This window comes from Biomphalaria glabrata, chromosome 9, assembly GCF_947242115.1.
Source record: "Biomphalaria glabrata chromosome 9, xgBioGlab47.1, whole genome shotgun sequence".
Lineage (NCBI taxonomy): Eukaryota > Metazoa > Mollusca > Gastropoda > Planorbidae > Biomphalaria > Biomphalaria glabrata.
The window spans coordinates 8994225-9007722 of record NC_074719.1 but is presented as its reverse complement, the minus strand read 5'-3'; the positions used below and the strand labels follow the sequence as shown (position 1 = coordinate 9007722).

The 13498-nt window shown below is 33.7% G+C and overlaps 1 protein-coding gene across 6 annotated transcripts in view; it reads right to left on the bottom strand.

The window, feature by feature from the left end:
• Positions 1-13498, bottom strand: part of LOC106065552 (uncharacterized) — a 52125-nt gene that overhangs the window by 9760 nt on the left and 28867 nt on the right. For all 6 annotated transcript variants that reach the window (XM_056042016.1, XM_056042011.1, XM_056042013.1 and 3 more), the window contains 7 exons: positions 12072-12159; positions 8749-8906; positions 8180-8352; positions 6834-6970; positions 6004-6093; positions 5726-5898; positions 213-426 (listed from right to left, as the gene is read on the bottom strand). In XM_056042016.1, the coding sequence (XP_055897991.1) occupies positions 213-426; positions 5726-5898; positions 6004-6093; positions 6834-6970; positions 8180-8352; positions 8749-8906; positions 12072-12159 (1033 nt within the window). The remainder of the gene's footprint in view (positions 1-212; positions 427-5725; positions 5899-6003; positions 6094-6833; positions 6971-8179; positions 8353-8748; positions 8907-12071; positions 12160-13498) is intronic.

Below are 13498 nucleotides of genomic sequence, written 5' to 3'. Positions count from 1 at the left end.
TAATGGTGTTACTCTTGTTTAAAGTGAATATCCGTTGGTTATAACACTAACGCTCTATTCTGCATCTGTTTTACTCTTTACATACGATGTCACCTCTATGGGTTCCAATATGAAAGACGCATATACTGATTGGTTAATTATTAAACATTTGGTTTTGACCTAATTACATAATTGTACAATTCGTAAATGATAATAATAAATAAAAAAATTACCGTAAAAATGGAACGTCTTGCGATGAATGTAATAAAAACAATCTGGAAGCCAGTCTGACTCCAATGTCATCTCTCATTGCCTCGATGGTGCGGGGATGTCGTCGAGTGAACAGTCGCTCGTAGTGTTTGTATTCAAGTACAAGAACCTCTGTGAACTCCTTACACACAGCTGTCTGCATGTACGTCTGGAGTTCCATCGTCATCTCAACGTCGCCTGGGAAAAATACAAAAAGCAGTAGTTGTTTGGTAGAGTGTATCCAGGAAATGACGCACTAGCTTGTAACACGATGGGCGGAGCTTAAACAAATACAGAATGTAGATGAAATAGGACAGGTATTAAGTTTCAAATGTTGTTTATAAAAATAAAAATTGTTAGGTCTTGGCCCACAGTTCGCAATAATTCACATGAAACTGAAAGGTTTTGGAAGCAGGATAATTATGAACCTAGGCCTAAACCTATATAAAACAAGATTACAAAGAGAGTTTGTGTTACACAAACTCAGAGGCGGCCCCCGTCGAAGTCGGATCCCTGTCGGATCTGCATATTCGCAAATAATATTCAAGAGGTGATTTAATTTTGATGTAAAATGTTTTACACGTTTCGGATGTTCCTTCAGAGTTGAAGATAATTACTTCCTAGTCCAAACCTCCCGCAGGACGACGGGGGATGGGAGCGGGCAGGGTTTGAACCCTGGGCCATCCATAAATCTGAACGACAGTCCAGCGCGCAAACCGCACGACCAGGCAGCCATCCGATAGTCAAAAGTAATAATGTTTCAAAGATTCATTTGCCGTAAATTTAAATTTAAATTTAATAAAAAAAATAGTAGATTAGTTTTAGTATATTAAAACATTACAATATTGATCAAAACGTTTGGAAATGAAAATCTACACTTTTTTTTTACACTTTAAGTTTAGAAATTGAAATTCTACATCTTAATCTAGTCTATTTTAGTCTAAACTAGATCTAGAAATTCTAGATCTAGACTCTAAAATAATTTTAATTAGAATATAAATCCAGATCTAGATATACTGTAATAAAAATCTAGATCTAATTTAAAAAATCTAGATTAGATCTAAATCAAGATATCATTCCTTTTTTAAACGCGAGTCACATAACGAGGCTTAATAAACATTACTATACCGAGTTCTTTTTTCATTTCATTTGAAGAATTAATTCCATATAACGTCAGAGGGAAAAAAAAACCACTACGTCACACGACCTAGCTAGACTAAAAATCGCCTTCATCTATAAGAGCCATTTATCGAGCGCTCATTGACTTTGGTGCACCGAGTGCGTTCTTTAAGCATTTCATTTAAAGAATTCATTCCATATGACGTCAAAGGAAAAAAACCACTACGTCACACGGCCTAGCTAGAATAAAAATCGCCTTCATCATTACGAGCCTTTTATCGAGTGTTCATAGACATTGGTGCACCGAGTGCGTTCTTTTAGCATTTCATTTAAAGAATTCATTCCATGTGACGTCAAAGGAAAAAAAAACACTACGTCACACGGCTTAGTTAGACTAAAATATGTTTTCATTAATACAAGCAATTTTTTCGAGGGTTAATAGATATTGGTGCACCGAGTGCGTTCTTTTAACATTACATTTAAAGAGTCCATTCATATGACGTCAAAGAAAAAAATTCCATTACCTCACAATAGGCTAGTACCGGTACCATAAAAAAAATGTCTTTATTTACACGAGATATTTAACGAGGGTTCATAGACATTGGTGCACTGAGTTCTAATAGATATTATTTAAAAAGGATCAAAGCCACATTGTTTTTGCGTTTTGTCTGTCAGTCGGTCTGTCCGTTATCTTGATATAAAAAAAAACAACTAAAAGTTATTAAAAATTGATTAACCTTTATTTTACGTTTCAAAACATCGCAATAATTTTTAGGTATGAACACAATTGAAAAGTTTATATAATAGATTGTTCCGGATGTTTGTATAAATAGTAAAAGAAAAAGAGAATTTCAGATAAATGTAATACCGTTAATTAAATTTTTTGGATGGTCTCGTATAAAAATTAGATGTACTACAGCCACGTGGAGAGATTTTCATACCTTACTTTGGTGTTTGGATTCTGTTTTCCTTAAAAATCGGAACATAATATTAACGATAATTAGATTTTTTAATGTTTTAGGTAGAAAGTTAAATGTACTGTAAGAGAGTAGTGAGTTAAAATATTTTTCATAAAAATCCGTAAAAACATTATTTCGTAAATGAGAAGATTATTTGTTTATTAATTAGAAGAGGTAGTTCAAACAATTATTTGGCGTTAGTAGATTTTTAAATAAATTCGGAAATTTCTGGCGACGATTTGTAAGAAACAAAATCCGGAACTTTCTTTATCGATTACAAAACTTCTATGTTATGTTTTACAAGAAAATTAAATGTCTAAAAAGTAATTTTCAGTAATCAATTCTAGTAAATTACTTTTTTTAAAAGCCTTATGCGATTTCAAACAATCATTAGGCATAATTCATGTTTTATAAAACAATATCCAGAACATTTTTACACTTAATGAAATATAAGTCAGTATAGAAATTATGATTTAGCATTAATATGCTATTTACATAAAAAACGGAACAACATATTATTGATAATGTGTTTTTGCAACGTTTAAGCATGGAGATTGAATGTAATATAAGCTAGAAGAGCAAACAAACATTTGTTGGCGTTGATTAGTTTTGCACAAAAAATCCGGAACAATCAATTTTAGATACTTAAAACTATTGAGATGTTATGGGAGGAACATTAAAGGGTAAATCAGATTTTCAATAGCTTTTAGAGTTCTAGTTTTTTAAATCTAATCGTGACGGAGAGACCGACCAACAGACAAAACGCACAAAAATAAGCTTCTTTTATTCGGATGGGGGCACTAAACAAAAAATAAATAAAATCTGATTTTTAAAAAAAGTTTAAGGAATTGGTTTAGCACCTGATCATGTTGCGACGTTACGCTACTGCACGAAAATCGCTGCATAAAAAGTCCATTTAAAAAAATGTGCGTGATATTTACATACAAAGTGCATTATTAGCCTTTATAAACAAACAGAAATGTTTTCTTTTAATTTTAGCAGCTAGTTGACCAGAAAAAACGTCTTTAACTATTATTTGTATTTGTTGTAAACATTTCCTGTACATTTTAAAAATATATTTGACTTAGTGATACTGAAAATACACAAAAATTGTCCATCTTTGTTAGCATATTGTGACATTGCCTCCCTTACATTTACGTAATTGTTTTAGAATTGGTGTATTTTTATGAAAAAATCGCTTGCATAATTAATTTTATAAATTAAACGGTTTGCTTTTAGAAAACCAAAAGTAGCCGTTGCACCTAAACTTTTCAAGCCGGATTTAATGATGAAATAATATTTTTCATATCTCTTCTAGTTTTCGAGATCTGAGTGTGACAGACGGACAGACGGACAGACGGACAGACGGACAGACGGACATTTTGCACAAACCTAATAGCGGCTTTTTCCCCTTACGGGGGCTGCTAATAAACACCAAATACCACACATACCACACATGCAGGCATCCTGAATTTAAGAAGAAACTTCTCATGTCGGAATGAAAATGAAATATTTGTTTTTCACATCGTGTAGCGTCTCGGTGGAAGATTCTAAAACGTTCTCATTGATATGCAGCAGCAAACTAATCCAACAACAATGGAGACTTTGTTAGTGTTTCAGTGTTTAAGTTGTTAAATTCTGCATGTAAAAATGTCCAAGAACTGCACATGATAACGGATTCCAGTTATGAATTGACTCACTCTATATATTCTTTTTGCTTTGTTACATAGAAATAAGAAAGATTGCAATAATGAGCTAATTGAAACAATCCACCGAACCATTTTTCCCTTGTGATCTGTTTGTATTTTGTATTGATTATGTCATATTTCTATCCATTAAACCTTTTTTTTTTGTATGTAAGCTACTTCAAAACTCCAATAAAATCATTGGCTTTCTTCAGTCGTAACGTTTATGGCTCATTTCGTAGAACACTTTTTTCATGTGACTTTGGCGCACTATTTTGGAGAAACACTCCCGTCCACGTATGTCGCAGTAAGGTGGCTTTCGTTTTGCTGTTAGAGGGGAAGTCGATGTTTCGTTTGGACCTTTTCTTTTTATTCCAGAACTGAGGCCCATGTTTTTTGTTGTTGTTGTTTTTTTGCTGTCCGTAACTTTCTTAGTTACCATTGTCTCCCTATGCGTTTTTTTGGTTTCCTCTTCTAGAGACAGGTCATCTTGAATTGTGGATCCAAGGTTTCAGAATTCATTTACGGCATCTAGCTTGTTTTCATCAATGAGGATTGGGTGTGATGCTGTAGCAGGAGGCCCCGTAACAAAAAACGCATTAAAATTTTATAACGATTTCTTTATATATGAATGACATATGCATTAAAAGTCATACCTAGAGTTTGATGAATGAAAACAGTGTAAAAATGTAATAAAATGCACGTCTTTAATTTCCAGCTCATACGCATTAATATAAAAAAAACAGCTTGCAAATTTGAAGCCATTTTATCTGGTGTAACTTATAAGATCTTAGTAAGCAGGTAGTAAACGTACTCAAAGTTTTTTTAGTTTTAGGTTTTATTTTGTACGTTTCGGACTTTCCTTCAGAAATGAAGACTATTGTGTCCTTGTCCAAACCTAGGAGATGGTAGTGGTAGAAGACGGTAGTGGTAGAAGATGGTAGTGGTAGAAGATGGCAGTAGTAGGAAATGGTAGTTGTAGATGATGGTAGTGGTAGAAGATGGCAGTTGTAGAAGATGGTTGTTGTAGATTATTGGTAGTTTTAAAAGATTGTAGTGGCAGGAGATGGCAGTGGTAAGAGATGGCAGTAGTAGAAGATGGCAGTTTCAGAAACTGGTAGTGGTAGAAGATGGTAGTGGTAGAAGATGGCAGTGTTAAAAGATGGTAGTGGTAGGAGATGGCAGTGTTAAAAGATGGTAGTGGTAGGAGATGGCAGTGGTAGAAGATGGCAGTATTAGGAAGTGATAGTGGTAGAAGATGGTAGTGGTAGAAGATGGTAGTGGTAAAAGATGGTAGTGGTAGGAGATGGCAGTGGTAGAAGATGGCAGTACTAGGAAGTGGTAGTGGTAAGAGATTGTAGTGGTAAAATATGGTAGTGGTAGGAGATGGCAGTGGTAGGAGATGGCAGTGGATCGCAGAAGACAGTGTTGAAACTCATGACCACTGTGATGACAGCAAAAGAGCTTACCACATTACTAATTAGCCATACGCATTCACTTAAAAATTGATCTATTCATAAGACATTTCACAGATGATCTAAACTTCAAACTCCACACACAATAAAATATCAGATAAAGTAAAGAGAACAATCAAGATATTTAAAATGTCAGATGATGCTAAATGAAGTCCTGTATAAGATACAAAACAATCTTTTAAACCAATAATTTTAAATATTTCATAAAAAAATAACAATGTTTTCTATGAAAGTTAAAAAATTCTACAATCAAACGTACCAACACTTTCATTGACACCTAGATGACAAAGTCTCATTGTCCTGCTCAAGTCTCGTCTCGTCACGTTGTTGTGAGCGCTGCTTTGATGATTAATCTGGTTATGATAGTGATGGTTGTTTGAATGTTTGTTCTGTTTCCTTGACTTTTGTATTGAATCCTGCTTTTTTATTAACCTGTTCATACAATGATAGAAAGAAGCATTTGCCATTTGTACATTTCAACATTTTATTTGACACAAATGACAACCATCAATGTATGGATTACAACTGTTGTCATACTTATCCACTTCACTGTCCCGGGCAGCTTTAAATATCTGTGGATACTGTTGTGTATGCTGGCTCGCATCGACCTGGATCTCCACTTGACCTCTAAAGACATAAAAAGACAGTTATATCAATAACTTAATCTAAATATTAATTTTTATTTCTTGGACTGCAAATTTCAATAAAAATACCTTTTCAAAATACTAAATCTGCTTGTGGTATAGAATGCCACTAACCATCTGTATGTCAGTATTTACCCTGATGTATGTTTGTGTTTGTCTGTGTGTGTGTGCTACCGTAGCTAGTGTTAAGGCCCATTTATCTAGTAACAATAAATGATCCTTTGGAGACTGTTGCAGTTGTTTATTGAATTGTTGTAGTATTAAGAATTAAATTAACAATACCGTTACACATCTAAGACAACACGTGACAAATGAAAGTGAGAAGTTGTATGATGTTTATATGATCCTTTGCCGTTTATTTTGATTAAATGTAACAAATACTTAGGCTGAACACATCCAATATATACTGTCCAGGTATTGGGATGAATAAAATAGCTTGTACCCATGATGAATATCAAACATTCCAGTAGATAGAAGAATAACTTTATTCAAATTTAGAATACTAATAACGATATGACATATATGAAAATGAAGGATCCAATACACCAATAAAAGCTTAGACTGCAGTAACAATCACGTGATTTAAATAAAACAACTGCAAATCATGATCAGTTTGGCACCTTGTTATAATTACTGCGTTAAGGTAATGAAATAAAAGACATTATGACAGCGACATTTCTAAAGTAACCTGTTGAAATGGATTGTTTAAGGTTAACTACATACCGTAGAATAAAATACATAAAGGCAGTTTTGTCTCCCTGCCGAGTTAAAGCACTCTCATAAGCAAATCCTTCTTTGTACAAAGCCATTGCCAACTGCTTTCTGTATTTGGGTGACCAGTTCGAAAAAAGATGATTGTTCTGTGTACAAACAATGAAAAAAATATATAAAAAGATATATTTGATGTCCACTGTGCAGTTAATGTATAAACTCGTAACGATGTATAGAGGAATCAGGTAGTAAAGTAGGTTTTAAAAAATGTTTATTTTGTTTACTGTGAAATTGAATATTTATTTATGAAACTTAACTTTTTTTGACAAAGAGGCTAAGTTCGTGTGTCTTACCTTGGTTACCTATAAAGGGGGCTCGAGGTTCGACATTCGACTCGACCAGAGTTGTGTTTACTGAGCGCCTGAAGGCAGCACGGAATAATCTTCTCCCAGATACCCCCTCCACCCACTGGTCCACAAATGAGATTGGATCATAGCAATCTGAGCATGCTACGAGCATGAAAGTAGCGCTATATAAAAGCTATTATATAAGTTTGTTTTTTTTTTCAATGTAAGGATAGAATTTTAAGATACAATAATGGTATGTTCTTGATTACGAAGAGAGGTGCCCTATAAAGATCATCTCAGGCGCCATTTCGCCCTCACTGGCATTGAGGAAAGTAGCTGGCAGCACAGTGCGGAAGTGCCTAATACTAGAAATGGCTAAGATTTGACTTCGGATGTGTTACAAGGATTTTTCTCAGTCAAATTAGAAAATGCAAGAAAAAGATTGTCTATCGAGACGTAAACTGCCACAGACTAAACCCAGAATTTATCACAGTATTTTCTAATATCAAGCTAACAAGTTATTATCTCTCGTTTAGGTTCCGGTAGTCTGAAGGAAAAATAACAGAAAAGTTCTGAGGCTGAATGAAGAATTCAAGCCATTGATGTAATTGCTACAAAAACTGTTCGCATTAGATACCAGGACAAGATGACAAAGGAGTTTATACTTTCGCAAGCCAAGTGTGAAGAGACGAAGGCTGACCTGGTTCAGTGATATTGTCAGACATGACTCCCTTACAAAGGTCAACCTCAGGATACAGTGAAGGAAGATCTTAGAAAGGCATGTCCAAACAAAATCTGGCTGGACTAGAAAAAAGAATGGACCGACTTCTCTCTTGATATTCTACAAGAACAGCTACGAACATAAAAGTGGAGGTATTCGGTTCCGCGAGCTGTCAGAGCTCTCCTCCGACTAAAGTCAAGGAAGAGATTAGATAAATTTACGTTTTGATTTTAAAAAATGTAAAGCTTTATTTCTCAACAATTGAATGCACAATCTATATTTAGGCATACCTTTATGAAGTTTGTTTTCTCCTGAAATTCTTTGGCCAAAACTTCTTTAACTGATCTGTTATACAGGGCTCTGTCGACCACGAGTAGGTCTGTCTTCTCGTCTGCTACTATAGAAGCAGTTCTGATGTTGTCGTCTGAGATCAGGGCCACATCTCCAAAAGGTGCTCCACTTTCTGAATAAATCATTAAGAGTTCATTTTAATACGTGAAAAAAAAGAGTTTTATATGGATAGAAATGTAGCCAGTAAAAAGCAAGGTCAATAGATTAGTAGAACTGAAACAGCGAGAAAGTTGAGAAAGAAACAACTACAGATGGTACAGTTGGTCACGTTAATTGAATTTAACCCTTAAGCTATTATAGTTATGGAGCGAGAAATATTTGTATCAATCATTCTTCCAAATTTTTTCTGCTACAAATAATGATTCACGCTTACAAGTTAGACATACATACATGCACCTTTTTTACGCACTACTTTATTTTTTATATATAGCCTTTGTGGAGGTAAAATAAACACAACACAGATAAGTAGACTAATGATAAAAAAAAAATTAAAAAAATTAAGACTTACCAAGGGAGGTAACACAGTATCCAAGTTTAACTCGATCGAGATTACCGTCCTTTGTATACTGAATAATATTGTCAAAATTATTGTCATCAATCTCTCCCTCCATCTGATCTTTGTTGAGGATGTAAATAGTGACTTTCCCGTGTAATACAATGTAGAAACTGGATACAAGGAGGATCATATCAAGTTTTTAATGACTCATAAATGCATCTAAGTTATATAGGTGTTACGAAGTGTGTGTGAGTTTCTGATCTTATCTTATATAATACAGACGTTACTTCAAAAAAGAAAATGTCGGAGCCCTATGCGTCATGCATTTATTCTGATGTAGCAATGAGGAAGGCAGGGCAGATGCTTTGGTTGTGTAGGCTTGTGGTTTTGTGATGAAACCACCAGGTGATCTTTCCTAATTTTTTTTTTATTCTGAGGTTTCCATTAAAAAAAAAACTTTCCTAATTTAAATTGATAAATTGATTTGAAAGTTGAAATGGGGGCAGCTATTAAGAGGAATGGTACAGATGTCTTATTTCAATTCTCATTTCATTTGTGTTACTGCATACTGCATACATCTACTTTCGAGTTGAATTTGTGTTTATTAGCGGCCCCCGAAAGGGGAAAAGACGCTATTAGTTTTGTGCGAAATGTCTGTCCGTCTGTCCGTCCGTCCCGTTTAGATCTCGTAAACTAGAAGAGATATTGTAAATCCGACTTCACAATATTTTAGATTATTCAAAGTTCTGATGCAACGGCTACTTTTTTTTTTCCTAAAAGCGAAAATTCTAATTTTAAAAATTAATTATGCAAGCAGTTTTTTTATAAGAAAAAGCTAATTTGTATGCATTATATGTTAGACCTAATTTAAGACGAATAGTAATCTTATAAACATCATTTTCGTAAATGTTTTCTCTGATGGGTCCCACACGATAACTGTGGAAAAGCAAAGGCGGTTGTTCGTTAACTGTAGGCCACAAAAACAGATGAACTTTACATCATCTGCCCTATAGACCACAAACCAGCTAGGCCAGGTTCACATCTAACTTTACATTCACTTTCACGTATCTTTTGATCTGCGGGACGGTTGGTGCACTACACAAGATCTGTTAACCTTCTTTCTCCATTCTTATCTCTCATTTGTCTTTTATATAATTTCATTCGGATGCTCTTTCTGAAAATATTGAAGCCTACCTGGGTGGACCACTGGTCGTGCGGTTGGCCCGCTGGACTGTCGTTTGGATTTATCGACGATCGAAGGTTCAAACCCTGCCTGCTCCCATCCACCGTCGTCCTTCGGGAGGTTTGGACTAGGAAGTAAACTATCTTCAACTCTGAAGGATTATCCGAATTATGTAAAACATTTTACTTCGGGGGCCGATTTTGAGTTTGTGTTTCCACACAAACTGTCTTTTGTAACCTTGTTAATAAATCAAATTTATATTACGATTATTTGAAAAGAAGCCTATTCGTGTTTAATTTAAATAAGCATAAAAATAAATAACAGTTTTACTTTCAGAATTTGAAAAGGGGGGCTTACTTAAGATACTAAAATTAACTATCTGTTTTTAGCAGTTACTTCCCTTTGATTATCTATGACATTCTAACATGATTCTAGAAAATGGGGGGAGGGAAGACAGAAGAAAACAGTTTGATCAAAACTTGGAATTTATTTTTTTTTACTAAAAAAAAAAAAAAGATATAAACATACAATGCTAAATAATGTTCAAGTCCTTTTGATATGACCCAGAGCATAATCTTTTCATTACAAATAAAACATTATCCTTCAAAAGAAAGGATATTTTTTTAAAATGTACTTAAGCCTTGTATTTACTAACAGAAACATAATTGTCAACATGTGACTAGAAGGGCTAATGATGAGAATATTTAATTTATTTGAATAATTTTTTTTATATTTCAAAATGCACAGGTAAAAACAATGTGTGCTTATATAACAAAACTGATGTTAATCTACAAGCCTGTTGTGCATTACTGTTGCACTTTTTGTTATAGTATTCATTAACGGAAAGATCTTCAGTAAAAGAATAACTTGCCTATTATAAACCAATAATTCTATAAAGATATAGTGTATAGACTTTCCAGCATACAGGCACATACTGATATAAGAGTCATTTTAAATAATGTCTTGTTATTGTGGCGACAGGTCATTTCATCCCCAATTAAATATATTTTTTCTTAGTCATTGCGTAGTTGTGGTATTGAGGCCTAGCCTTTAAACCTTTATTATATCTAAATATCTAATATATAAACATATTTATTTATAATGGTTTTTTGATATTTGTGACAGTTATTATAATGTTTATAGCGTTCCCTCTACTCTCTTCGTACTAGTTGAGAAATGAACTAATGTATGCAAATAAGTAGATCTATTATAGTGTAATGCCAGGTTTGTTTTTAGTTATATTGTTTCTATTTGATGTAGGGGATGTCAATATTATCCCGCGCATATTGCATGGTCACATGATCAAAGGCCAAGGTGTGGTGGTAGTCAGGGGAATTTTCGGAAAGATGAGAAAGATTAGAATTCTTATGATCATGCCGCTTGTAAATGACCTCTTGACGGCCAAGTTTCACTTTTACCTTTATTTGTCAATCGTTCTTTCTTGAATATGGGCGCGTCAGTTTTATTCCAACAAACTCTGACTTCAGCCACCCTCTGGACTCTGGGAGCTGAGTCATAGTTAATCATATATTATTACCTGAATACTTTGTTTTAATCCCACGTTATAACATTGACATTATAACTTGTGGCACGGAAGAACGTCCAAGGAAGAAATATGCAACAGATGGGCAAGAACTGACAAACCCTGTACAGCAATAGGGATCAATGGATCGTCTTCTGTACCTACGTACTGCCTATCTTATTGGTTTAGAGTAACACGCATAAGTAATTTCTTTACATTATCTCTATGTCTATAGGTGTAACATCTTTATATTTTTTATGGCATGTATCACACTTTTTGTCGTGAAATATGAAATATTGTTAATATACTTTTTAAAATTATTTGTTGGATCAGAAGATGAAATAACCAAGGGATGAAATGACCATGGGATAAACTGACTAAATATGAAATGACCGGGGATGAAGTGACCGGGGATGAAGTGACCGAGGATGAAATGACCGGGGACCGTTATTGTGTATTTGTGATGTCCTGTGAATAAAGATCTGTCCTCGTTGAGTTGCCTCCCTTACTTAATGACAGTATGTTTCATCAATGCGTTGTGATTCTTTTATTTATTATTATTTTCTGAATCCATTTGTGTAAAAATTATTTTTCAAATTATAATGTGTAAACAAAAGAAAATAGAATTACCAATCTCCAACGTCGCCTTGTTTAATGATGACGTCATCTCTTTTTTTCGTGACATAGTCACAGTTTCTGAGGATATCTGCTAATATATCTGTAGAGAAACAACGTGTGTGTGTGTGCTTATATACGTATTTATATATGTCCTAATCAAGAAACAAAATGGTTTGGATTTCAACTAGAAATAAATAAAAAGAAAAGAAGTCTAATACATAAGAAGACTTAACTCAAAGTAAACAATCAATAAGTAACAAAAAAAATTAACTAATTAGACTCGCATTACTAAAAATAATATAGAGTAATATTATATATGAATATATATATCAAAGCAACATTTGGGAAATGCAAAAAAAATACTATTGCGGTTGAATAAGGTGCATGCTTAATTATTAATTATAAAAATAAGTGTTAGACAGAAATGTTAATAATTGTTAAATTTACGATTTTATGCAAGAAATAGAAAAGAGTCCAAGAGCTTATATACATATATTAGATTTCTACAAATTTAAATATTTTTTAACATTTTTTTCTAGAAAAAGACAATCCGTTTCTAGAAATGTTTCAATAATATACAGAAATATCCCCAACTTTTTTTTTTTATTAATTGTGATTAGTTGTAAAAAGTGTGGGCTTTTATAAAAAAAACTTCTTGCTTACTTAGTTTTCAAAATAAACTTTTCTCTTTCAGAAAAAAAAAGAGTAGTCAATGCACTAGAATTTGCAAGATCTTAAATATCATGATATCGAATTTTCATTTTTTTCAAGTTTTCTAAACGTGACGGACGGACGGATACAGACAGACCACACAAAATTAATAGTGTCTATTTCCATTTAGAAGGCCGCTAAAAAAAAAACAAGAAATAGATTGAACTTTTGATAAGCAAATAAGAATACTGAGGATGTATGGAACTGGTCAATGTCGATGTCTGGACATAAGTCTCCTCTCATACAGTGATCGAAATAAAAATATGATGCTCTTTTGGAAATCGAAAACAACGAATTTATCAACTTGTGTTTTATTGTTAGTCATAACACTAGTGTGTTAAATTAGTGTTATTTAAATTGAAAGGTCATCAGTTATTTCTTGTATTTTGGGTCTAAAAGATGTCAGAGCCACTTAGAATCTCCATTGATTCCATCCATAGATAGCATTAAGTTCAATGTTTGCCTTGTTTGGGCTCCACTTTAAACTTCACTTCTGACGAGAACCTACGGGTATTGAATAACGGCATGATAAATGGGCCCAGATATCGGAGCATTGCGCGCGTCATGGTGGAGAGCACTTACCCTTATACATCGTTAAGGAACATTCACTCTGAGCTACCTGGACTATCTCACTATAGGGAAATTAAAAACACAGATTTAAAGATATCTTTAATATGAGCGATTCTAAACTTCCTTACAACTGAGAAAAACATAATTGATTGAATTAA